General features: G+C 42.2%; 1 protein-coding gene across 4 annotated transcripts in view; it reads right to left on the reverse strand.

Moving 5' to 3' along the window:
* DLG5 (discs large MAGUK scaffold protein 5) overlaps positions 1–26,332 on the reverse strand; it is a 1,132,805-nt gene that overhangs the window by 814,857 nt on the left and 291,616 nt on the right. For all 4 annotated transcript variants that reach the window (XM_085608570.1, XM_085608569.1, XM_085608568.1 and 1 more), the window contains one exon: positions 23,788–23,963. In XM_085608570.1, the coding sequence (XP_085464696.1) occupies positions 23,788–23,963 (176 nt within the window). The remainder of the gene's footprint in view (positions 1–23,787; positions 23,964–26,332) is intronic.

The raw sequence follows: 26,332 nt of genomic DNA on the forward strand, positions 1-26,332 counted from the left end.
CTCTTTTACAGTTGTTTAAACCATGGCGTACAGAGGATGAACTACTGGGAGAATTTCAAAGCTATGAGGATTCATTTAATGCTTGCAAAGACAGCATACAATGCAATACATTCACAACTTATCTGCAAATGTTAAATGAAGAAATTGAACAGGAAACTACAATTGCAGCAGAAATAGCTAGAGACAGTTCTCAGGACAGCCAAAGTTCAGGAACACACAGTCAAGATCCCCTAGGACAACCAATCGTTGAAAATGAAGCATCAATAGCCATGAATGAAGTGGAAACGGCTATGAATCAAGCTCAAGAAGAATTTATAGACTTAGAAAATTTGGAAAGACAACTGAATCAAGAGCAGCAACAAATTTATGAAGAGATCAAAAACAAAATTGATCACGGATTTCTACATGTAAAAAAAGAGTGCTCATGCACATCATTTCATCCAATCAGGATGTATAAGTGGACAAGCTGGCACTGGAAAAAGTTTCCTAATTAAAGTCATCAGAAGCTACCTAAAGCAAAAAACGGATTCTACTTTGTCTTGTGTGGTTACTGCTCCAACTGGGTTAGCAGCATATAACATAAAAGGAATCACCTTACATCGTTTGCTAATGTTACCAGTGGAGCATGAGAATAAAATACAATTCAACAAGCTAACTGGAGAAGCATCCTTGGAAGTTTCACGAGTATTGAAGAAGATGCAAGTTCTCATTATTGATGAGGTGAGCATGGTATCAAACTTAATGCTTGCCTTTGTGCATTTAAGAATGCAGCAAATTTTGAAGACAGACTATGACGTGTTATTTGGTGGAAAACACGTCATAGTTTTTGGAGATCTTTTGCAACTTACTCCAGTTAAAGGACAACCAGTGTTTAATACTGTGACACATGAAGACACGAAGAAGTCATTGGGAAGCATCGGAAATACAAATATTTGGTCCTTCTTTGAGTACAAGGAACTTACAACTAATATGAGGCAAGCAAACGATGAAGAATATGGAAGTATTCTGAAAGATATCAGAATTGGACTACTCACAGAAGTTGGCAAAAAAGCATTACAGAGTCGGCTGCTACATAATTTATTTCCAAAGGAAGAAATAGTTGCAGAGAAAATATACAAGAATATTGCAGAAAACAAAAGTGTTATCTGCTTAATGCCAACTCTACGTGAATGCTCAATATTCAATGAGGAGCTTTTGAAATTGGAAAAGGAAGAGATCAGGAAATTGGAAGCAGTGGACAAAATTGAGGATGGAAGAATTACTGTCACAGTAACAGGCAAACTGAAAAATAAATTGGACTCACTAGAGAAGAACATCTCCAAAACAGCTGGATTAGAAAAAAATCTATATGTTTGCATGAACTGTAGAGTGTTTTTAAGGAGAAATTTGGATGTTGAGAAAGGTTTAGTTAATGGAGCGATGGGAAGAGTTGTGGGTTTTATTAATTATCAGAAAAAAGAAGGAATTGAATGTTTAAAAATAAAATTTGATCAGATAGATGAAGTTAAAGATATTTGTCGTTGTACAGTTCGTTTTATGCTTGTGAAAGACTTATATGTACGTAGGAAGCAGTTTCCGTTTTCTCTAGCATATGCTGTAACTATTCACAAGTCTCAAGGATTGACTGTAGATTGTGCATTTGTGAACATTGGTTCAACTGTGTTCAAAGAAGGTATGGCATATGTTGCTTTGTCACGAGTCAAAACATTATCAGGTTTATTCATGATAGACTTTGAAGAATCAAAAGTTAGTGCTGATACAAATTGTGTAAAGGAGTATAATAGATTAAGAAGAAGCTATGCTCCTCATTTAGGTCAGTATCCTGTGTTGGAGAAACGTGTAGTTTCTCGTAAAAGGAAAAATGAGAATATCTGTAGTGAAGATGTAGAGAAGAGGAAAAAAAAGAGGAGTGATGTAATTGCAAGCAAAAAGAAAAAGGAAAATGAAGAACTGGTTGTAGGATGTCATTTTGAAAATAGCTCTGGTGTCAACTGCTACGCAAATGTAGTGCTGAATGTTGCATTTTATCTGGAAAGTTTGCAAGAGCAGATAATAGTAAATCAGGGAAAAAGATTCTGTTCAGAGGTGAGTCTCCTTTTTCAAAAGCTGAGTAAAGATAAAACTCAAATTGAAAGTGCTACTGACATTAGAAAACTTTTAGATGTATGTTCAGGACGAACACAGTTTTCTCAAAATGAACAGCAAGATGCACATGAATTTTTGATGTATTTTCTTCAGGTAGTGGAAGAAGAAGGAGTTCCCATTGACATTTTTTTTGGTCTCTCTTATAAATGGGAACATAGTTGTGATAATTGTTATAATATAAGTGGCTCTATTGTTGATAATGAAAGGTTTATTTATTTGACATTACCAGAGAGTAAAACAGTCACTTTTGCAAAATTAGTTAAAGATGCTAATCATAGCATGAAATGTGGTGAGTGTAATTCTGACATGTTTTCAACATTAATTTTAAAGGAATACGGACAGTATGTAATTTTAATGATGCAACGATGTAGAGCTGATGGTTCAAAATTGGATACTTTAATAAAGAAGTTTACAGGACAGCAATTATCAATTTCAGGAAAAACTTTTGTAACTGTTGCAATAATTTTCCATGATGGACCTACTGTTACTTCTGGACATTACACAGTTTATCTTAAATGTGAAAAAGGCTGGACACTGTGTAATGATTCTCAATTGATTTTCAAACAACGTTTGCCTTTTGATTTAGCAAATTCATATCTAATCTTCCTGAAACCTAAATTTTAGACAGATTTGACAAGATCTGGACAAAATAATTTTACCATTTTACTGGATTACCATTGCAATTTTGTAAAAAAAAATGTTTTAAATTATCATTTGGCCTAATGGAAAGATAACCAATTATAATGTGGACTTTTTTAATTTTTAATGAAATTTTGAAAATCAATAATTTTGAGATTATCGGTAACATCTGCACAATTTATATTTTGGAATGTTATTGGACTGCCATTGGAAATTTTTTCAAAAATGATTTAAAAAATTACTATTTGGCCATGTGGAAAAGTAACCAATTCTATTGTGGACTAAATAAATTAATCAAAAAATTTTCGTGAACCAAAATGTTACAGAGAATCTGTGAGATCTGGACAAATTAAACTTTAGAATTTTATTGGATTACCGTTGGTAATTTAATCCAAACAAAAATTTAAAATTACTATTTGGCCTAAAGGAAATGAAATCAGATGTTTTTTGGACTTATTTGAGATATAATATTGTGATTATACTTCTGAAACAAACATATCAGACGGTATTTTAAAGGAATAAGTATTGGTATTAGATGATATTTTTTTACAATATTATGCATTTCTATAATGTTAAATTTAAGTAAAAAAAGAATCAGGGCTTTTTTAATACAATCTTTGTGATTGGTATTTTTTTTTGCCCGCTGTAAAATGATGAATGCAATTGCTTTCACAATTTATAGTGAAATGCAATATATTCTGAAAACAGCAAAAATAAGGCAAAAATATTTTTGGGGAAAAAATGTAAATATGTGTACTGTATTATAAAATGTTTTAAAAATATTAATACTTTTTTCTTTTTTTCCAGATAGATATAGAAAAATTTCGAAAACTACAAACATTTTTAAAACTATTTTTTAAAAAAAGAAATGAATAAATATTTTTTCAGTGAGTATGGTAAGTCAATAATAATAATTGTAGTCTCTCAAGGACAATGTAATGTGATAAATGATTTTTAGTGTTTTTTTTAAAAAATAAAAAAAAAGTACGCGCACCGTACGCGTACGGTAAAAAAAAAATAAAAAAAAGTTTTTAAAAACATATGTAAAAAAAAGATGAAAGATAAGGTTGGCTCTTAAAAGAACCGTTGTGTTCATGCAGGGACAGAGGAAAGAAAGATTGGGAATATTAGACGGTACGACAAGTGTGCTGATCTATTTTACTGTTCACCAGGGAAACACTGGTCTCCCTATAAGTAATTAGATCGTGACAAGTGGCGCACCGTACTTCAACCCTCGCAAACCGAGGGTTAATTTCCAGAGGGCCAGCAAAAGGAGATTCTCCCCCCACAGATGAAGGGCTCACCTGACCTGCAGAAGAAGGAGTCAGCCCTGCAGATGATGGTCCAGGCTGAGCTGCTGTGGATGTACTGGCTCGTCTTTCTGAAGAGTTACCTCCAAAAAGATGACCATGTGTCCTTCTGTGTACATCCTGGAGGTGTCTCTTCATGGTGTGATTCCCAAAGGAATACTTCCTGTCAGGATTACCTCTAGAAAGTACACGCTTACACAGCCTGCAAGTAACTAAGGGTGCATTCACCTTTTGCTGGCCTTCTGGAAAAGTAAAATAATCCCAAACATAAGAAGGCTTTTGTTTCCTCGATCTCTGCCTCAAGACAGTGCTGCTAGTGCTAGCCTCACTCTCAGAAGAGCTCTGCTGTTCTGCCATCGTATCCCAAAGACAAACCAGCTCCTTCTCCCAAGGGATCACAAGCAGAAATGAGGGGAATGGGTGTGGTGTAGGAGAGTTCTAGAACTGAAAGTAGTTTCAACCAATCAAAAGTTGTGTTTCAAGATCACATGACCTACCGTACGCTTACGGTACGCTTACGGTACGCTTACGGCAAAAAGTACGCGTGCGCGTAAAAAAGACACGCGCTTGCGCGCATGCGCATAACAGTCATTTCCCGGCACTTCCGCGTAACGTGCGCGTGTGGCGTAAGCGCGCACGCGTCCCACGCGCAGTACGCGCGGCTACGCAAAGTGCGTAACTATACGCAAGCAGCGTAGATAGATTACGGACGTTGCGTAAACCGTACGCTTACCGTGAGCTTACGGTACGCGTACCAAAAAAAAAAAAAAAAAATAAAAAAAGATCTGGAAATAAATTTTACGTTTATTTTAAAAAATATATTAAAAAAAAATATTTAAGGATTTTAAAAATTAAAGCATAGTCTTTATAAAAGGTAAGTAAATTAAATTAAAAATATGTTTGAAAAAATTGAAGAATAAAAAAAAAATTAGCATTTAAAAAACCTTGCAAATTCACTGAAAAAACCATGGGTTTCACACACGTTATAGTTAGGAATTAGCATTTAAAAAACCTTAGAAATTCAGTGAAAAAACCATAGGTTTCACACATGTTATAGTTAGCTGGACATTTTACTCGTAAAAAACCAATGAAATTGCCCCGTTATAGTTAGTTCAGCTAACTATAACTCGCGCGCCCGCAATGCACTGCTGATGACGTCACATATTACATCACTCATGACATGGTCAGTGACATCACTCATGACATCACTGATGACATCTCAAATGACATCACTGATGACATCACTGATGACATCATCCTTGTGATAGAGTGGCAGACCTCCTCTTCCCCTAATATAACCTTTGACACACACATTCAAAAATAGAAACTACAATGTTCAAAACAATGGACATACCAATACCAGATAAAACAACCTTTTCAGTAATTCTAAGACCCACATACACATCCACTCATTCACCAACAGTCCAATTCAGTCACTCATACATGTACTCACTCATCATATGTACTCATACACCTATACATCCTGTTACACAATGCCACTCATCCATAGAGTTACTCACACACATAGTCACTCATGCTAACAAAGAATCAAACATACATTTACTTGCATATACAGTTATACACACACCACCACACTTACTTCTACGGAAACTTACACATACTTAGTCTTTTAAACAATCACTTATAGAAACACATACTTATTCATACAAGAACTCTTTCAATCTCTCACTCTCACATATACTCACATATATACACAAATAGTCACATATACTAGTTTAAAACATATGTAGTTACTCATAAAGACACTATTGAGACAGTCATTCACTCACTAACACATCCATGCACACACTCATCCACCCATACAGTCCTGCACACATGCTGTGTTCAACACATACAAACAGTGAGTCACTCATTCATACACCTATGCACTACGTAATACCCCCCACCGAACCATGCAGACACTCAGACTGATACTCAAAAAACCAACTAATAACCTATATAGACACCCATGTATCTACTCACCAACCCATGCAGCCACTTATACACAAAGTGAGAGACTGATACAGATATATACATATTTAAACATTACTCACTAAAACATGTATTCACTATGATACACTTAATCAGTCAGTTAAACAATCAATTTTTCAAAAACAAATCATCCATTTAGACACTTATATACCCATTTATTCTTCCATTGACCTTGAGATATACATATATAAAACATATTTAATTTTCAGAAAAACCCACATTCACTGGATGATGTCATCAGTGAGGTCATCAGTGATGTCATTTGAGATGTCATCAGTGATGTCATGAGTGATGTCACTGACCATGTCATGAGTGATGTAATATGTGACGTCATCAGCAGTGCATTGCGGGCGCGCGAGTTATAGTTAGCTGAACTAACTATAACGGGGCAATTTCATTGGTTTTTTACGAGTAAAATGTCCAGCTAACTATAACATGTGTGAAACCTATGGTTTTTTCACTGAATTTCTAAGGTTTTTTAAATGCTAATTCCTAACTATAACGTGTGTGAAACCTATGGTTTTTTCACTGAATATATATATATATATATATATATATATATATATATATATATATATAATTTTTATTATTTTCGGGATCCCCGCACATGGGCGGGAATATTTAGTGCTTATGACTTTGATGAGGATACCCTTGGAAGAGAACTAGGATTACAGGTAAGTAACTTAACCATCTTGTGTAAGTTATTTTATTCTGTTTCTGTTTAAGGTGCCTCATCTTACCTTTCTGCTAGCCGCGTTAGCTGCTCTAATGTTTTACCCTGCAAGGTCTACTCAAGGACCACTTGTGCTCTCAACAGAGATTCCAGAGGAAACTGCTAATTCAAGATCAGAAAGCCAGAGCTGGCAAACAGGTGAAAGTGTGGATGAGCAAATGACTAAAGAAGCAAGGGGACTACCAAAACCTTTGCCAGTGGCATGGGACCAAGGGGCCAGTGAGTTTGCGGACTCTTTTTATATGATTGCATCCATATGACTTATTAGAACATGAATGGCAATTTATATTCACAGCTCTACCACATATTCGTGTGTCACAAACGTGCTTTACATTTGCAGGTAATTACCAACTACATTGGTTAAAATCAATATAATCCTATTTACGTAGTTCTGGAAAAATTCATTTAACCCTGAGTGTTAATTTATGAACTGAATGTACTGGAAGGAATATGCTACTTACCAGTATGCATCTGTTCTTGGCATGTAGAGCTGCAGATCCACACACTAGGATAGTAGATCGCCATCTGGTGTTGGGCTCGGATGCTTGCACGTTGTTGTTGTCATTGGAAGAAGTCTTTGTGGTGACGAGATAGGTGACTCCTCCCTTGGACGATAGTGCACATGGGCATCAACTCCATCGTTAGATTGTTTTTTGCCATGATGGGAAATGATGGAGTTTGTAGAAGAGAGAGAGATGACCATGTGTGATGTCTAAGTGAGACAATGCTGGAACAGATAAAGGTCCCGGGGAGGTGGGTGTGCGTGTGTGGATATGCAGCTCTACATGCCAAGAACAGATGCATACTGGTAAGTAGCATATTCCGTTCGAGGCATACGAGTTACAGATCACACACTAGGATAGACTATATAGCAGTATCTCCCCTAGCGGTGGTCACCTGTATCGGTTGCAGCAGTTTGAAATAAAGTTTTACGGACAGCTTGGCCCACAGAAGCTTGTTGCTTTGCTTGCACGTCAACACAATAGTGTTTAGTGAAGGTGTGTGTTGTAGACCATGTGGCTGCCTTACAAATGTCTTCTAAGGGAATGTTCCCTAAGAATGCCATGGAAGCCCCTATTTTGAGTGTGGAATTCGCTCTAGGGGGAACTGTTAGTGTGCGTTTAGCTTTGTGGTAGCATATTTGGATACATTTAACTATCCACCTGGCTATCCCAGATTTGGAAATGGGGTTGCCCTTATGTGGTGGAGAGAAAGCTACAAACAATTGTTTTGCGGAATGATTTGGTTCCGTCAATGTAGTAAAGAAGGGCTCTTAACATCCAAGGTATGAAGAGCTCTTTCAGCTACTGAGTCTGGGTTTGGGAAGAACACTGGTAACTCTACTGATTGGTTCATTTGAAAAGGAGATATGACTTTTGGAAGGAATTTCGGATTTGTCCTAAGAACCACTTTGTTACGGTGTAATTGTAAGAATGGTTCTTGTATGGTTAAAGCCTGGATTTCACTTACCCTTCTGAGGGATGTGATAGCGATAAGGAAAGCTACTTTCCATGTGAGGAACTGTAGTTTGCATTTATGCAGAGGTTCAAATGGGGGTCCCATGAGCCTAGTAAGAACAATGTTTAGATTCCACACTGGAGAGCGTGGTAATCTGGGAGGAATAATTCTTTTAAGTCCTTCCATGAAGGCTTTGATCGCAGGTACTCTAAAGAGTGACAAGTGTTGTCGATTTTGTAAGTAGGCTGCTAATGCTGCTAGGTGGAGACGTATGGATGAGTATGCTAAATTACATCTTTGCAAGTGTAGTAAGTAGCAAATGATGTTCTGGATGGATGCATCCAGTGGGTGTATATCATTGTTAGTGCAGTAAATGGCAAATCTTTTCCATTTTGTAGCATAGCAAGCTCTAGTGGTAGGTCTTCTGGCTTCTTTTATAATGTTCATGCAGCATGGTGGCAGGTTAAGGTAACCGAACTCTAGGACTTCAGGAGCCAGATCGCCAGATTCAGTTGACCTGGATCTGGGTGTCTGATCTCTCCATGGTTCTGGGTTATTAAGGACGGGGAGTGATGCAGTTTTTGATGTGGAACTAGAGAGAGTTCCAGTAGTGTTGTGAACCACGGCTGGCGTGCCCATGTGGGAAAGACTGCTGCCTGAGCTTGCGTACAACTAATGGAATGAGTGGGAGAGGCGGAAAAGCGTACGCAAATCTGCCTGACCAGTTCATCCATATCGCACTGCCTTTTGACTCCGGGTGTGGAAACCTGGCGGCGAAGGTTGGGCATTTTGCGTTTTCGTGTGTGGCGAACAGATCTATGTCTGGTTGGCCCCATTGTTTGCAAAAAACGGAAGTCTTGCATAAGGAACAATGAAGATGCATGACGCCATCATGCCTATGAGTTGCATGAACACTCTTGCTGGAAGAGAGTGTTGGATTTGAAATTTTGTGATATTGGCTATCCTGGCTGGGCTGGGACATGCTAGGGCTGTGGAGGTGTTTATGGTGGCTCCTAGATACTGGCGTATATGAGAGGGTTGGAGATGAGACTTGGGATAGTTGATTGTGAACCCCAAGTTGTGTAAGATTTGGATGGTTTGGTGAATGTGTAGAACACATTTGTTGAATGACTTGGCTTTTATTAGCCAGTCGTCTAGATACGCGAAGACATGAATTTGTTGTCTTCTGAGATGTGCTGCTACTACTGCAAGACATTTTGTGAATACTCTGGGTGCGGTTGTTACCCCAAATGGAAGGACTGTGAACTGGTAGTGTTGTCCGTCCACCACAAACCTTAGATACTTCCTGTGAGCAGGATGTATAGGGATGTGGACGTAGGCGTCCTTGAGATCTAGTGTGGCAAGGAAGTCGCCTTGTTGCAGCAGTGGGAGCACTTGTTGAAGAGTGATCATATGGAAATGATCCGAGTGTATATACAGATTTAGGGGTCTGAGGTCGAGTATTGGTCTTAGAGTCCCGTCCTTTTTGGGGATTAGGAAGTAGAGTGAGTATACCCCTGTCCCTTGATGTTCTAAGGGACTGGCTCTATTGCGTGTTTTTGGAGCAATAAGAGAACCTCTTGTTTGAGGAACGTAAGATGGTCTGGTGACATTGAATGCTGTTTGGGTGGTATATGTGGGGGGTAGTTGTGAGTTCCAGGCAGTAACCATACTGGATAATTTGTCTTACCCACTTTTCTGTTGTGATGGAGCTCCAGACAGGTAGGAACTGTGTTAGTCTGCGCCCGACTGGAGTGGAATGGTTTTGGGGGAGCGGAGGAAAGTCACTGTTTTGTGGCAGGGGAGGTGCGAGTGTTGTTATTACCTCGACCTCGTCCCTTGTTGTTGTTTCCTCTGTATCAGCCTCTAAAATCTCCTCTACTGGGGGATGTTTGTGTAGTGGCTTTGAATGTAGATGAGGTGTCTGCGTCCATATTTTTGGAGGCTCCTCTGTAGAAGGAGCGCCGACAGGAGCCACGTGCTTGTTTAGACTGTAACGCTCCCATGGACTTAGCAGTCTCGGTGTTCTTTTTTATTTTTTCAAGGGCAGTGTCTACTGCTGGTCCAAATAGCTGTTCCTGGCTGACTAAGTATGGTAGTTTGTACCTCTGGCCTGAAATGCATAGCCAGGCAGGTCGTCTAAGGAGCACACTGGTGTTAATTGCTCTAGAGGCGGTGTCTGCGGCGTCAAGTGCACATTTAATTGACGCATTTGAAATAAGCTTTCCCTCCTGGATAAGGTCATTTGCCTGGGTTTTATACTGTTCAGGCAGATGTTGTAAGAGATTCTCTAACTGGTCGGAGTGTGCCCTGTCATATCGTGCTAGTAGTGCTTGGGTGTTGGCAATACGCCAATGATTAGCGGCTTGAGCTGCTACTCTTCTGCCAGAGGCTTCTTGCAGTTTGGATTTTTTGTCGGGGGGTGGTGTATCTCCTGTGGTTTGGGAGTTGGCGCGTTTCCTAGCATTGGAAACGACCAAAGAATCCAAGGGCAACTGTCCTTTGATGCAAGTAGGATCTTCAGGGGCAGGTCTAGATTTCTTTTCTAATCTAGGGTTAAGAACCCTGGCACGGACTGGGTCTTTAAATACCTCGGGCGTGCTTAATGACTCCTTTGATCATAGGTAGGATTTGTACTGACTTTTGAGATTGTTCAAAAGTGTCTAAGAGGAAGTCTTCCCATGGTGCGTCGGAGTGCATTGTAACGCCATGGTAAAGTGCCGCTCTATGTCATAATTGGCCAAACCCTAAATGATCATCTGGAGGAGATGGTTTGGAGGGATATGGCAGCGGTTCTGGCATGTCTGTTGGGAGAGGGAATACCCAATCATCAAGTGGTGAGGTATCTGGATCCGTGAACGGGTCATTAGGATCACCCCCACCCCCAGGTCATCATCATCATCATCATCTGGAGGTGGTGTATGTGGTGGAGAAGTTACAGGTAAGGATGGTGTAGGCAGAGGAGGTGGGTTAGAAGGCAGTATAGGAGAGGAAGGGGGCATAGGCGATGTTGCAGAGTCCTTCCTGTGTACAGGAACAGATGGTGTGTCCAGTTTCCGTTTTTTACATGGCACAGCCGTGACATGTCCAGTCTTTGGGTTAATATGAATCTTTATTCTGCCTTGGATCGATGGGATCTGGATGAAAAAGTTCTTGTTCCTCGGGAACAGTTTTTCGTGCCGATTTTTTCGGTTCCGAGCGAGGTTTTGGCTGATCCGTGTACGTTTTGGCTTTAGGAGGTGTATCGGAGTCCTTAGCCTTTTGTTTCGGTGCCGATTTCGGTGCCGATGATGGTTTCGGAGCCGAAGCTGGATCTTTAGGCTTGGGAACCTTCGGTGCGGGTTTATCTATGGGCCTTGGCGTTTTCGGGGCCGAAGGCGTCGGAGCGGATTTCGGTGCCGAGTGGTCTTTTGGCTTCGGTGCCGAAGGTGCCGGTGGGACAATGACATGCGGTTTGCTCGGTCCCGAGCTACCGGAAGGCTTGTGTTTCTTCGGAGCCGAGCCCGGAGGCGGGGCTTCTGAAGGATGTTTTCGGTCTTGACTGGGGCCAACAGGCGAAGTCTTGACCACTGCCTTTGGTTTTGGAGGGGTTGGGGCAGGGGCAGTAGTACTCACACATTGCCCAGGAGTGATGGGGTCGTCTGAGTCCTCTGCTTCGGAGATGATTTGGAGATCCTCAGAATCTTATTCTGGGACATCGGGGCCTTCTTCAAAGATGTCCTCTGGTTCCGGAGCTGGTCTATGTGCCATGATGTGTCTTCGAGCCCTTCGATCTCAAATGGTCTTTTTGGATCAAAAGGATGCACAGGCTGGACAGATGGACTCGTCGTGTTCAGGTGATAGGCACAGGTTGCAGACTTTGTGATGGTCACTGTGTGGAAATTTTGCTCCACACTGGGGGCATTTTTTGAAAGGCGTCCTTTCCATGAGCCGTAGGCCTTACGGCGTGGATAGGCCCAGCAGCCCGCGTCGACGTCCGGAATCGAGCCAATGAAATCGATGTCGAAGATGAAGGTGCTTCGATGGTTTTTGTGGAAATTTTACGCTTCGAAAAGCTTGGGATTGAGATTTCCAACCGGAGCGAAAAAGTTGCATCCGAACCCAATGGTGGAAAAAAACTATCTAACGATGGAGTTGATGCCCATGCGCACTATCGTCCAAGAGAGGAGTCACCTATCTCGTGACGACAAAGACTTCTTCCAAAGACAACAACAACGTGCAAGCATCCGACCAACACCAGATGGCGATCTACTATCCTAGTGTGTGATCTGCAGCTCATATGCCTCGAACATACCCATTGTTCTTGTCTTCATTTTGATACCATGGATATTGGATTATCGCCTTCATTGATGAGGCTACTGCTAATTGGCAAAGGAGAAAGATGGAAACTCAATCAACGGCAATAATGCAAAAGAAATGCTCAACTAATTTTTGGGGTTTATGAAATAAAACCACAAAAGATGCACTGCAACTCTGAAAAATGGTGTTTGCAGCAAACACAATCTTTCAATCCACTTTGTTTATCTAACACAGATTAGAGGTAGAAGCTACTCTTTGGCCTGTGGTTACATTGCCTGTTCCCTGGCATCACAAGGCCAGACGGAACAATGGAAGACTCTCTTCACCTACTTCCAACTCAAGCTCACAGTCAACAAGCATGTTAAAGCTAGTTTGCTGCTTACAGACAAAGAGGCATCTGCACAGAGATGGCCTGCTTGGCTAACATTGGCGCCCTACACTTAGTTAATGCCTCAACAGTACCTGGGCATTGTCATCAAAGGCCAGCTCAAATGTTTCGTTTGGGCTGTCTGCCATCACTTCCACATCTACCTCCATGGAAGCCAACTGGCTCGACGGAGCTCTGTTGACTTTGCGGAAAAGCTCCTAAGACTCTGGTCAATCAGATCTGCATTTGTAAAGCCAATGCAAGAGACCAAAGATCTATTCTAAAAACAGCTTGGAATCAGAGGGGATACATAGCTGCAGGCCTGCGGTACGAGCTTGCTTCAATTAGATGGACATACAGCTCAGTTGTAGGCTCACAAATTAACTGAAAAGACTTGACCAAAGAATTATTGGTTCATCTAATGATACAACCCCTGCGGCAACTCAAGATCACTGAACAAGCTCTCTCGTGCAATCTGCGCTGCAGGTCATTTTATTACAAATAAGCAGCCTGGCATTGAAGCGGTACTCAATCTTAAGAACTAATTGCTCACATTTGGTATTTTAAACTTTTAATATCTTGCACAATGTTCTTAACCTATGCGTTACCCGACCACCCACCACTTAGAAGTTTTTATGTAAGCAGTTAGTGATATGGTTTCAATTAACTGTGCACTTAATAAAATAAACTTGAACTAATACAGAGTAGCAAGTAGCTCTAACAAACATCAGTGTTTCAGAATTACAAGGCTGATTAAACCAAACTGAAAACCTGGATTCTCAAGCAAAAGAGAAAGAAGTTCTTTCAGTACAGTCAAGGAATTTTAGGAATATCATTGAAGACTAGCAGAACTGATAAAGAAAACCCACTTAAGAGTCTACAGAATAATGGATGGTAGTGAAGAAAAAAAATCCTGTCATCTACAAGGTTGATTTGCAGTCTAAGTTTCATTCTCCTACTTAAAGAAATGTCACTTTTCCAAGGATAAAGAGAAAGAGTTCAGTGAGTTTACCAGACACAAATATAACAGCAGAATCAGAATAGGTGATTGGTAAAGACAAAAGCTGAAGCATTAAGAGAGAGAACAAAATGGCAGTTGGTGCTTAAATGTAAAACATTTGCTCCAGGCAATTTATGTCCTCAAGAGACTCACTTGATAAAAGAAACCTCTGAAACTGCTAAAACATTTGGACAATACCAAAGCAGTGGGGCTGCTACTCAGGGAGTTCCAATTCTGTTAAGAAATGAGAAAGGGCTTCTAAGTAGACAGAAGACTAACTCAGTAGGACGATGCGCAATGACTCCCATACAAAACTAAATTTACCATTTTTAGTTTCTATGCCTCTAATATGGACAACCCAAGGATTTTTTTTTAATCTTACAATCAAATTAGCTATCTAGGAATCACCAGCTCCAAATAATATGCGGAGAATTTATATGCATACATGACAACTCTGGACACCTAATGTTTGTCATGCACAATGGATGAAAAAGCCAAGGGATACTATTGATGGTATGATAACTTCAGGCAAAATAAACACATTGAGAATGGAACTTCCGACAAGGATTTTTTTCTTCCCTTAGAGGAAGTGTCCAGGGTAGATTTAATATTAAAGCCTTCACACCATACCAACTCTCGAACTACGACTGATCGTGCAACAGCTTATTCAGACAGCGCACTTGTGTCATTAAAGTTACAGCTAGCTGAAGAGGTTTTTATATTTCCACAAAGGTCCTGAATTTGACATACTAGTGTTGGCCTTATCAATATTATGAATATTCTGAATTACCCCAGGCTTCATACTACGGGCATCCCAAGGGGCCATAAAGACACCTGCAATTTTTGACAATGTATTTTGCAGTACGTTGCAAGAAACTCAAGCCAGGAAGGTATGAGAGTTTTTCTATGCATCAAAGTTGATACATTTGAAATGGCTAAAACAAATACGCTATTTTTAATATTTGCAAATCAGAGATTATCTGAACAAATACACAAAGGCAGAGAGAAGCCCTGTTTTTAAAAGGCATTCTTAGGAGACAGGGAAAACAATCTCCAATAGCGGGCGTAACAATGATCTAATTGGATAAGGACACCAAATTATTAAGCTCTTAGAAGGTATTCATTAGAGAAGCGACAAAGAATTATCAAACCCACTCTCCTAAGGACATTACAATACAGAACAATTTTTGCTTTTTTCCTCACCGCAGCTGAAATAGCAACGTAGAGACAACAGATAAGAACAGGTGCCCAGCAGAGGGGACAAACAGAATCCACCTATTGATTGCCTTTCCTAGTTTTGGCATATTTTGGGGAAATATTTCCACCACACTAAATGCTATGAGGGGCAGTAGCCTACAGTCAAACCCAAAGGTAAGGAACATTTTCCTTACACTGTAGAACAAGTTACATACCGTTCTTAATGCTCTTTCTGTTGGATGCAGATTCCACACTTTAAAAATACTCCCCAGGAACCAGACTGAATCTGGAAACTTATCTTCAGCAGTACTCTTGTGTGCCACTAGGTGGCCCTGTGCAGATAGACGTTGGCTCCACAGCACCCAGAACTGATCGAGCAGAGATGCTTATTAGCAACCAACCTGTGTGATGATGTCAGTTTCTAAAGTTTTCCTTTTCTGCGTCCTCTGATGAGGAGAGTGATGTGACTCCACAGAATAGTGAGGTGGGAGGACAGTGAGCAATATGCGGTTAGATAGAGAATCCACCAGAAAGAGCACTAGTAAAGTAGCATGTTTTAGTAATAGATACTTCTATTCCACAGGTTCCTCACTTTAGAATAGAACCCAATCTAATACCTCCCCAAACGGAGTGTCTATCAAGTGGAATCAGACCAAAAGGTGATGCCGGACCAAACTGGCTAAGTGCCCTCTCTGCTGGACCAGATATATATATATATATATATATGCCGTACATTTTTATTGGGTAAACTAACATTCTAAATTGCTGATATTGTGGTCCGTGCTCCATCTGTTTCAAAAGACGAAAGAAGATTTTGGAGTTCCAGTATTTAATTAATAAATATATATACATATATACATACATACATACATACATATATATATTCACTGAAAAAACCATAGGTTTCAGGGGCGTTATAGTTAGCTGGACTTTTCACTCGTACAAAACCATTGAAATTCCCCCGTTATAGTTAGTTCAGCTAACTATAACTCGCGCGCCCGCAATGCACTGCTGATGACGTCACATATTACATCACTCATGACATGGTCAGTGACATCACTCATGACATCTCAAATGACATCACTGATGACATCACTGATGACATAATCCAGTGAATGTGTGTTTTTATGAAAATTACATATGTTTTATATATGTATATCTCAAGGTCAATGGAAGAATAAATGGGTATATAAGTGTCTAAATGGATGATTTGTTTTTGAAAAATTGATTGTATAACTGACGGATTAAGTGTATCTTAGTGAATACATGGCTTAGTGAGTAATGTTTAAATATGTAAATATCTGTATCAGTCTCTCACTTTGTGTATAAGTGGCTGCATGGGTTGGTGAGTAGCTACATGAGTGTTTATATAGGTTATTAGTTGGTTTTTGCAACTCCCTCGCCTCCTACTTCCACAACAAGATCGCAGACATACACAACAGCTTCAGCATTCATCCGACGCACGCCACGACCACAGCAACGCCGCCCACCACCACCCTCCGCGCCTGGACTCCGATCAGCACCGAAGACACCGTCCGCATGATGAATTCCGTCCACTCCGGATCTCCGACCGACCCCTGCCCTCACCACATCTTCAACAAGGCAGACGCTGTCATCGCACCCCACCTGCGGGACATTATCAACACCTCCTTCGACACCGCCACCTTCCCTGAGAGCTGGAATCACGCCGAACTCAGCGCTCTACTCAAGAAACCCACTGCGGACCCCACCGAACTCAAGAATTACCGCCCCATCTCGCTCCTCCAGTTTCCAGCCAAAGTCATCGAGAAGACAGTCAACAAGCAGCTGGCCGCCTTCCTCGAGACAAATGGATCCCTCGACCCCTCACAGTCTGGCTTCCGAGCCAACCACAGCACCGAGACCGCCCTCATCGCTGCCACCGACGACATCAGAGCCTTGATGGACAACGGCGACACAGCGGCCCTCATCCTCCTAGACCTCTCCGCGGCATTCGACACGGTCTGCCACCGCACCCTAGTACAGCGCCTCAGCAACGTCAGAATCCAGGAGAAGGCACTGGAATGGATCATCTCCTTCCTCGACGGAAGGACACAGAGAGTCCGCCTACCACCGTACAAGTCAGAGGCCACCAAAGTCATCTGCGGCGTCCCTCAAGGATCCTCGCTGAGCCCCACCCTCTTCAACGTCTACATGAGCCCCCTCGCGGCCATCGCACGCCAACACAACCTCAACATAATCTCCTACGCCGACGACACCCAGCTGATCCTCTCCCTGACCAACGACCCCGCCGCCGCCAGAGCCAATCTGCACGAAGGGATGAAAGATGTAGCCGAGTGGATGACGACCAGCCGCCTGAAACTGAACTCAGACAAGACGGAGGTCCTCATCCTGGGCCCCTCGCCCTCCGCCTGGGACGACTCCTGGTGGCCCCCCGCCCTGGGCACCGCACCCAAACCGACGGACCACGCACGCAACCTGGGCTTCATCCTGGACTCCTCCCTCTCCATGACCAGGCAAGTCAACGCCGTCTCCTCGGCATGCTTCAACATCCTACGCATGCTACGGAAGATCTTCTGGTGGATCCCCACCGAGACCAGGAAGACCGTCACCCAGGCCCTCGTCACCAGCCGACTGGACTACGGCAACGCCCACTACGCCGGTACCACCGCCAAGCTCCAGAAGAGACTCCAGCGGATCCAGAACGCCTCAGCCAGACTCATCCTCGACATCCCACGAAACAGCCACATCTCCGGACACCTGAGAGACCTGCATTGGCTCCCCGTCAACAAAAGAATCACCTTCCGTCTCCTCACCCACGCACACAAAGCCCTCCACGACCAAGGCCCGATCTACCTCAACAACCGAATCAACTTCTACGCTCCCAAACGCCACCTCCGATCAGCCAGCCACGCCCTCGCCGCCGTCCCCCGCATCCGAAGAGCGACAATAGGAGGAAGGTCCTTCTCCTACCTGGCCGCCAAGACCTGGAACTCCCTCCCGACCGACCTACGCCTGACCTAGGACCACCTCTCCTTCAGGAAGAAGCTGAAGACCTGGCTGTTCGAGCAGTAACGCCCCCCCCCCCCCCCCAAGCGCCTTGAGACCCTACGGGTGAGTAGTGCGCTCTATAAATGCCTTGATTGATTGATTGATTGATTTTTTGAGTATCAGTATGAGTGTCTGAGTGTCTGTATGGTTCGGTGGGTGGTATTACGTAGTGCATAGGTGTATGAATGAGTGACTCACTGTTTGTATGTGTTGAAGACAGTATGTGTGCAGGACTGTATGGGTGGATGAGTGTGTGCATGGGTGTGTTAGTGAGTGAATGACTGTCTCAATAGTGTCTTTATGAGTAACTACATATGTTTTAAACTAGTATATGTGACTATTGGTGTATATAAGTGAGTATATGTGAGAGTGAGAGAATGAAAGAGTTCCTGTATAAATAAGTATGTGTTTCTATAAGTGATTGTTTAAAAGACTAAGTATGTGTAAGTTTCTGTAGAAGTAAGTGTGGTGGTGTGTGTATAACTGTATATGCAAGTAAATGGATGTTTGATTCTTTATTAGCATGAGTGACTATGTGTGTGAGTAACTCTATGGATGAGTGGCGTTGGGTAACAGGATGTATAGGTGTATGAGTACATATGAGTGAGTACATGTATGAGTGACTGTATAGGACTGTTGGTGAATGAGTGGATGTGTATGTGGACCTTAGAATTACTGAATAGGTTGTTGTAACTGATATTGGTATGTCCATTGTTCTGAAAATTTTAGTTTCTATTTTTGAATGTGTGTATCAAAAGTTATATTAGGGGGAGAGGAGGTCTGCCACTCTATCAGCAAGGATGATGTCATCAGTGATGTCATTTGAGATGTCATCAGTGATGTCAATGACCATGTCATGAGTGATGTAATATGTGATGTCATCAGCAGTGCATTGCGGGGGCGCGAGTTATAGTTAGCTGAACTAACTATAACGGGCGAATTTCTATGGTTTTGTACGAGTGAAATGTACAACTAACTATACCTTTCCCTAAAACCTATGGTTTTTCCAGTGAATTTCTAAGGTTTTTTAAATGCTAATTTCTAACTATAACGTGCCTGAAACTTATGGTTTTTTCAGTTAATTTCAAAGGTTTTTTAAATGTTAATTTCTAACTACAACGTGCCTGAAACCTATGGTTTTTTAAGTGAATTTCAAATGTTCTTTAAATGCTAGTTTCTAACTATGCCTACAGAGGTAGGACATGTGAAGAAAGAAGAAAAACGCACAGAAAGAAGCAAAAGAAATGCAGAAAGAAGCAACAGAAGTCCACAATGACGAAGAAAAGTGCGGGAAAAAGCAAGATATGAGCAGAAAGAACCAACAGAGGAACAGAAAGAGGCCTTGTTGCAAAATCATCCGGTGCCCACAACTTTTTCAGACGGGTACTGGTGGTAACTGACTCTGAAAACACCTACATACACTGGGGAACACTATGGGTTGGGGTACCCCTGTTATTAGCACGACCTTCTCTGTAAGGCGCTAGTACATAATAGTGTAGGGGGATTAAAACTACCTCTCAAAACACGCTACAGGCGCATTTGCACAGTGGTGAAGGGAGGGGGGGCCTGATGTGACGTGTGCAAACACGCCCTGTGGCCGTTTTAAGTTGGGAGATTACGTACCCTTGAATCCTGATGGTCCCTAGGGTCCAACTAGCCAACCAGGTACCTCCAGTAAGCGCCACAGAGCTGCGTTGCAGATAGGTGTAAAAAGGGGCGTGTAAAAAGAGTAAGATAACCTCTCCAGCCCTGGAGGGACAAATCCGGTAGCACCGTCAGCTCTGGGTGGGGAAAGGAGAGGGGACTGTCCTGGACCAATTTTGGTCAAAAAGCCACCACTGTAGATTGGGCGCTGGCTCATCCATGAACTGGATGGCACATGTATAAGTTGCTTGATATCGGACCCACTGGAACTTGATTCCTTTGCAGAGCCCTCAAATGCCACCTCGTGTAGCTACAATGAGGACACAGGAGGTTAAGAGACCAACACACCTCAGAGCTGCTCACTAAATACAGGACTGAGGTTAAAACATCAAGATCATAGCCCAAATGTCCTGGAGCAGAGAGAAGACCCGCACCGTGTCCAAGACTATTCCAAGGAATGGGAGCCTTTGAGAAGGAGCCAGGTGAGACTTTCTTTCCTAGATAATGAACCTCAAAGATGCCAAGAAGTTTGCCTTCATCTGGAGGCGGTCTACGACTGACCACGGTTAGTCCACCTTCAGCAGCCAGTCATAGAGGAAGGGGAAGAATGAGAAAGGGGGAAGACTGGTGCCCTAAGCCTCTGAAGACCAGCAGTAACCTTATGTGAATACCCAAGAGGTGCTGGTCAAGGAGAAGTGGAGCACAGAAACTTAAAATGCTCTTGGCCAACCTTGAGCCACAGAAATCGTTTGTGGGCCTGCAGAACAGGTATAAGAAAACAATGTGTCCTGCAAATCCAAGGATACAATTCAGTCACCAGAGTGCATGGCAGAGATGATCTGGGCTAGCTGGAGCAATCATAAATTGTCCTTTCAGAGGGTAAGGCAACCAGAGGTGGAAGGTCCTAGATAAGCCTGAGGCCTTAGTCCTCCTTCAGAACCAGGAAATAGCATGACTAACAACCCTCTCCTCTTTCCGATTCCGATATCCTCATGATAGCACCTTTAGAGAGAGATGACTGTACCTCTTGCAGAAGTATCAACAGCTGCTCATCTAAAATTTATTTTTATGTCATGGCTTAGGGGTGATTATACGGTGGGGCAAAAAGTCCAAGATTAGCCATGTTGAATAATTTGAAGGATCCGGGGAGGGGAGGGGAGCGATTGGGTTGCTAGGGCTTACGGGATGCTTTTAAAAAAAATAGTATTAAAATAAAACTTACCTTGCCGCCGCCGGGTTATGAGTCTTCTCTCCTGCTGCTTGTGTCCGACTCAAGGTCGGAACAGGAAGCAGGCAGCCAGACTCCCATCACCAAGCCAATCACAACGCTCCAATGGAGTGGTGTGATTGGTCTGAGCGCCATGACACAGCCATCAGCTAGGATTTGTAGGGGTGAGCATGTTCTCCATGCGGTCTGTAATGCAGCCTGGGCAGTCTGAGAGGGCCGACCAAACAGTCATTGCGCACAGAAGTGTCTACCACTTCTCCCCTGCATCTTCACCCCGCCCCCTCACTCACTGCAGCAGCAGGAGGAAAAAATAAAAATGAAAATACCATTCCATTAATATAATTTTATTTTTTCCTTTCTTTGCTGCTCCTGGCAGTGAATGGTCAGGAATGAGTTGGAATTCACTTTACAGGTTGAGGCCTAAACTACAAGACTCTTTGGAGTAGGTTATGTAAGAAAATCAGTGTCGCCTGGAGCAGGTTTGTGATGTTGCCTAGTTACAGGTCGACAGGAACAGTGCATTGACCAAGTGGCCCTCAAGGAATCACTGAGTGCTTCAACAAAAGGGAGTAACTGCTCAGAAGTAGGGTTCCAAGACTGTAAGATTTCCTTCAGAAAATTTGTTTTGGTCTCACCTTTAGGCAAATGTAAATCTAGAACGTCAACTGCCCTTCGATCACCACAACAAAGGAGGCACTCTTACATTGGTGGCTTAAGTGGCGAGTCAAACCCTACCCCAGGAGGTGTCAAGCCCACTGCCCTCTTGCAAATCCATGTAGGAGGCATCATCTGTATAGTGGCGAGGGGAGAAAGCCATGCCAATCTCCATCATCAGTCTCATCATCCACATCCTGGGGTGTCTCTTGCCCCTAGAAGGAGCCTAACATATAAAGGAGCATCTGGTAGAGGGACCTGGTCAGAGTCAGGATGCATGACGACCAGTTGTGATTTTGGTATTTTGTAGCACATTATAGTCACAGTCATGCCAAATTCGGTTTAGTGTCTCACAATAGTATCAGTACCAGCTCGTTTTCCTACCCCATCAGTACTGGTGTCAATGTGTAAGGGACTTGCACCCGTCTCTGAGCCCAAACATTAGTCTGGATGGGGCCAGGCAATGGGTCCCAAAGGCTCAGATTGCACAAAGGATGGATCCACTGTACGAAACCAAAAGCACACAAAAAAAACTGTGACATGGTATCCTTGAAGAGTTCAATCTGCTGCAATGTCGTTGATGGCACCGAAAACTTAGGGCTCAAATGGATCAATTGAGTAATCGTCTCAATGACCAGAGACCTTGAAGGTAAACAACTGACACTGTGATGCCCTAGCACCTTCTCTTTAGATTCAGAGTGGCAGAATTTGGTCGAGGCATACTTCATGTATTTTTGTTTGCCTTGAACTACGATTCTGAGTTACCGAAGGACTTTAAGCATGAATTTAACCACTTGCCTGACTGAGTCTAAGACCTGAAGCAGGACTTGTGCAAAGGCCATGTCTTCATCTTTTGTTCAGAGACATACAGATCTGCCTCCTGGCCCTGATCCCTTCGGATCTATTAGGGAACTTTTAAGGCACTAGTCATGACCAGAGCCCAGAAACCACAGACGCACATTGTGCAGGTCTGTGACAGTTATCCGTTTTCTCCAGTCGGGGCATGGTTTGAAAGCTGTCATTTTGGGTGGAGACATCATTCCATAGCACACCAGAATTTGTTTTAGATGTCAGAAGAATGATAAACTCGGGAGAAGAGCTCTGGATCAGCACTAAAGGCCTGGAACGAAAGGAACCAATGTCAGCACACAGGGGTGGTGCTTATACGCAGGTCCACTCCACCACTTTCAGGATGGTATGGAGAATGTGAAGCCGCAGGGCACCACCAAGCAACAGACGGGAAAACTGCTGAAGCAAATTATCAGAATCCAATCTGGAGCATAGGGATTATTCTGAGGTGAGGAATATGCAGTTAGAAGTATCCTTGAGAAACTGTCTATACATGTGTGTAGTGGTCTAGAGTCACATACCCTGCACACTCCAGCCATCTAGTGTTGGGCCCGGATGTTCGCAATTTGTTTTTATTTCAAGCCGAAAGACCAGTTGTGACTCGACCCTTGATCTATAACCAGTACAAAGACTCCCCCTCGGATTGTGTTCCACTCAGTAGAGTGTAGGATTTCACTACTCTGAACAAAAACAGTTTCCAAACATCCACACCAAACACTAGATGGCAGAAGTATGCAAAGCATGTCTATATACAGCCACACATGCTACAAACTATTTTTTGGAGCAGCTGAGAACTATTTGGTACTCCCTGCTACATTAAGTGCTAGGAAATTAATCGACAAAGCAAGGTAGAAAAATTATACTCTTGTGCTTCTGGAACAGTGCCTAATGATGCATATACCTGAGATTTTCTTGCAGCATAAACTACCGTTTGAGGAAATTCAAACAATTCGAGATTAGGTAAAAAAAAATTTGTTAAAAATGCAGTAGATCAATAATTTAGAACTAAACAATATTTAAGAATAGTAGAAAGATTTGCAGCTGTAATAAAGAAGTCAGTAAATGAATAAATTTTAATGAAATGTATTATGTATTTTCACAGACTGATTACAGTTTAAAAAACAAGGAAAACTTGCTAAGAAGCAAAAACATTTCAGAGAACAAATGTCACGGTAAGGATATTACATAGAGGACAAACAGGAGAGAAACAATATATTGAACTGAATTTGTACATCAAATTACCTTTATAGCCAGAAATATTTATGTGCAGTGGGGTTATCAGTTTTCCTCCTAATGATTTTCTTCTACGCACAACCATGTTAATAACACCTCCACCAGTCAGTACTGCTTTAATAACCTGCTTCTTGTCCTTATTTGTGAGATCCACATTGTTAATCTTCAATAACCAATCATTTACTCTAACACAAAAAAAGGAAAAATATTTTCAAAACTATGGAACAAAATTGGATAAAATGCAAACAAATGCAAAATAGTAAACACATATCAGGCTACTGTTAGAAGAATAAGATTATGTGAAACACATCAAATTAATTGCATAACATATAGAAACAGTATTACAAATTATACATACCATTCATAATACATCAAAAATGTAAACACCTTAAAAACCCCAATTCGGAACTGTTTACAGGGACTCATCAGTTAACTCAAAATATCCTGTACAAAATTGGCTCAGTGATATGAACCTTGATGACTTTGAACCCCAACTTTCAACCAATGTCAAGTCACTCCGCTTCACCATCAACACCAACCGCTTCCTCAAGTAACACATTGCCAAAATACAAAGGTGGCCTGCTAGAGCTCCTTCTTCAAAAGAAAGTGGCACTGCTTCTTCCACATAGCAACTTCAGAACTGCTTTTTAAGCTCTTGTACACTCGCTAATCTGAATGGTGGAAATACCCTGCTCCATATCCTCCCGGATTCCACACTAGCATCCCTCAAGAACCTCCTACACACCAACGCACATCACCCCCAGTTTGAAGGACCACCAATGTCTTCTCTTGACTGCAAGCACCATCTTCAAAACAAGTTGCATCATTGACACAGCCTATCTTGTGAACAATCTCACCATCCATGTCATCTCTGCACACCCTCAGCCATGACACCAATAGGACTGCATGTTAAAACGAAATGGTAAAAAATAAACAAGGCAGCCAGGATTCCCCAGATATGGACCCTGGATTAGAAAAAAACATCCCCAGATCCACCAGGACCACCCTGTGAGAAAGTGGCTCTGTATATACTGTTCCCAAATAGGTACAGGGTGTACAGAGTCCACAGTCCCCAGAGGTTTGGCAGAGGCTAAAGTTAGATATAATCTTACTCTCTAAAGTGGTAGCTTGGTCGAGCAGTAAGGCAGTATCAGAGGACAGTGTAAAGCATTTGTTGCACACACTCAGCCAGCAAATGGTCTCACACACTCAATAACTGAACTCTAGGCCAATGGTTTATATATAAAAAATATATGCTTGTTTTATTTTAGAACCAACAATAGGTATTAAAATATACTTTCTCAGAATGAGATGCTTCATATAAATACTTTTGCAATATGCACTTGACTTTTGTAGAAAGTTACAAGTGGTTGCAATAGGCAACACAATTCTAAACACAAAAATACATCCACTTCAATGGAAGTTTCAAGTTATTTGCCACAGATTACTTTTAGGATTACTTTTGGAGTTCCAGGACTGGATCCTAGATTCAGTCCTGGGTCAATACTTGGAATCAAGTGATAAAAGTCGATTTAATTACTGTGATGATTTTTAGACAATATTTTGCTATTTTAAAAGTTGACACTTAGAAAATATTTCATAGAAAACAGTCAATGATTCCCTATGGCAGAAAATTCAAGTTGCAGGTATAGTATGTTCTCGTTACTTTTGTAATCCAGTACTGGGTGCCTAGACTCAGTACTGGGACCTTTATCCAAAACAGGTAAGTAATTACGTTTTCAGATATTATACGATTTTTAAAGAATATTTAAAGTTTGCAGAAATTGTCACTTAGAAGAAATTTCACAGAAAAACAGTCAATGATTTCCTATGGGAGAAAATTGGGTTACTGGTAAGTACAGTTGTAAGTATTTTTCAGAGTCATTGCTAAGCACCAAGATCCAGCACTGGGAGCTCACCTAAGAGTATTTTCGTTTTCGTTACTCGGCTGATTTTTGGTGAATATTTTAAGTTTTGAAAAGTCCACACTTAGAAGAAATTTCAGGAAAAGCCAGTCAATGTTACCCTATGGAGAAAATTGAGTTATCGGTTTAAAGGTAAGTACTCGACTGGCAGAGTTAAGGTTCGGGGCATACTCGGGGGTCTCCCAGGGACAGGTAAGTACAGTTGGTTCACCCTCAGCGGCACAAGGGCGGCCGGGTGCAGAGAGAGTTAGGCCCAATGTTATCCTATGAGAGGTAGGGGGGCCTTGGTTGGTGGCTGCTGACTAGCAGGCCACGCGGCTGTGGGAGGTGGGCTCCTGGTGACTTACTCAGGGCAAGTGGGGAAGTAGATAGGTGTAGAGGTTGCACTGCCAGGGCCACTCGGGCGGCTGGGTGCAGGGTGCTCTTGAGCCTTCGGGCACTCAATTGATTTCAATGGAAAATCTCCGGTTTAGAAAAGGACTGCAAGCTCGGGGACGAAGATTCTTCAGGTGCCACCACCACTTCGAGAGGTAAGTTGGGTAGTTGGAGGATAGGTAGGTACCCCGGGATTGGGCACAGGGGGCCGTGGGGCGCCGGGTGCAGGGGTGCCTTTTGGTGTCGGGAGATCT

This window comes from Triturus cristatus, chromosome 1_2 (genome assembly GCF_964204655.1).
Source record: "Triturus cristatus chromosome 1_2, aTriCri1.1, whole genome shotgun sequence".
Classification (NCBI taxonomy): domain Eukaryota; kingdom Metazoa; phylum Chordata; class Amphibia; order Caudata; family Salamandridae; genus Triturus; species Triturus cristatus.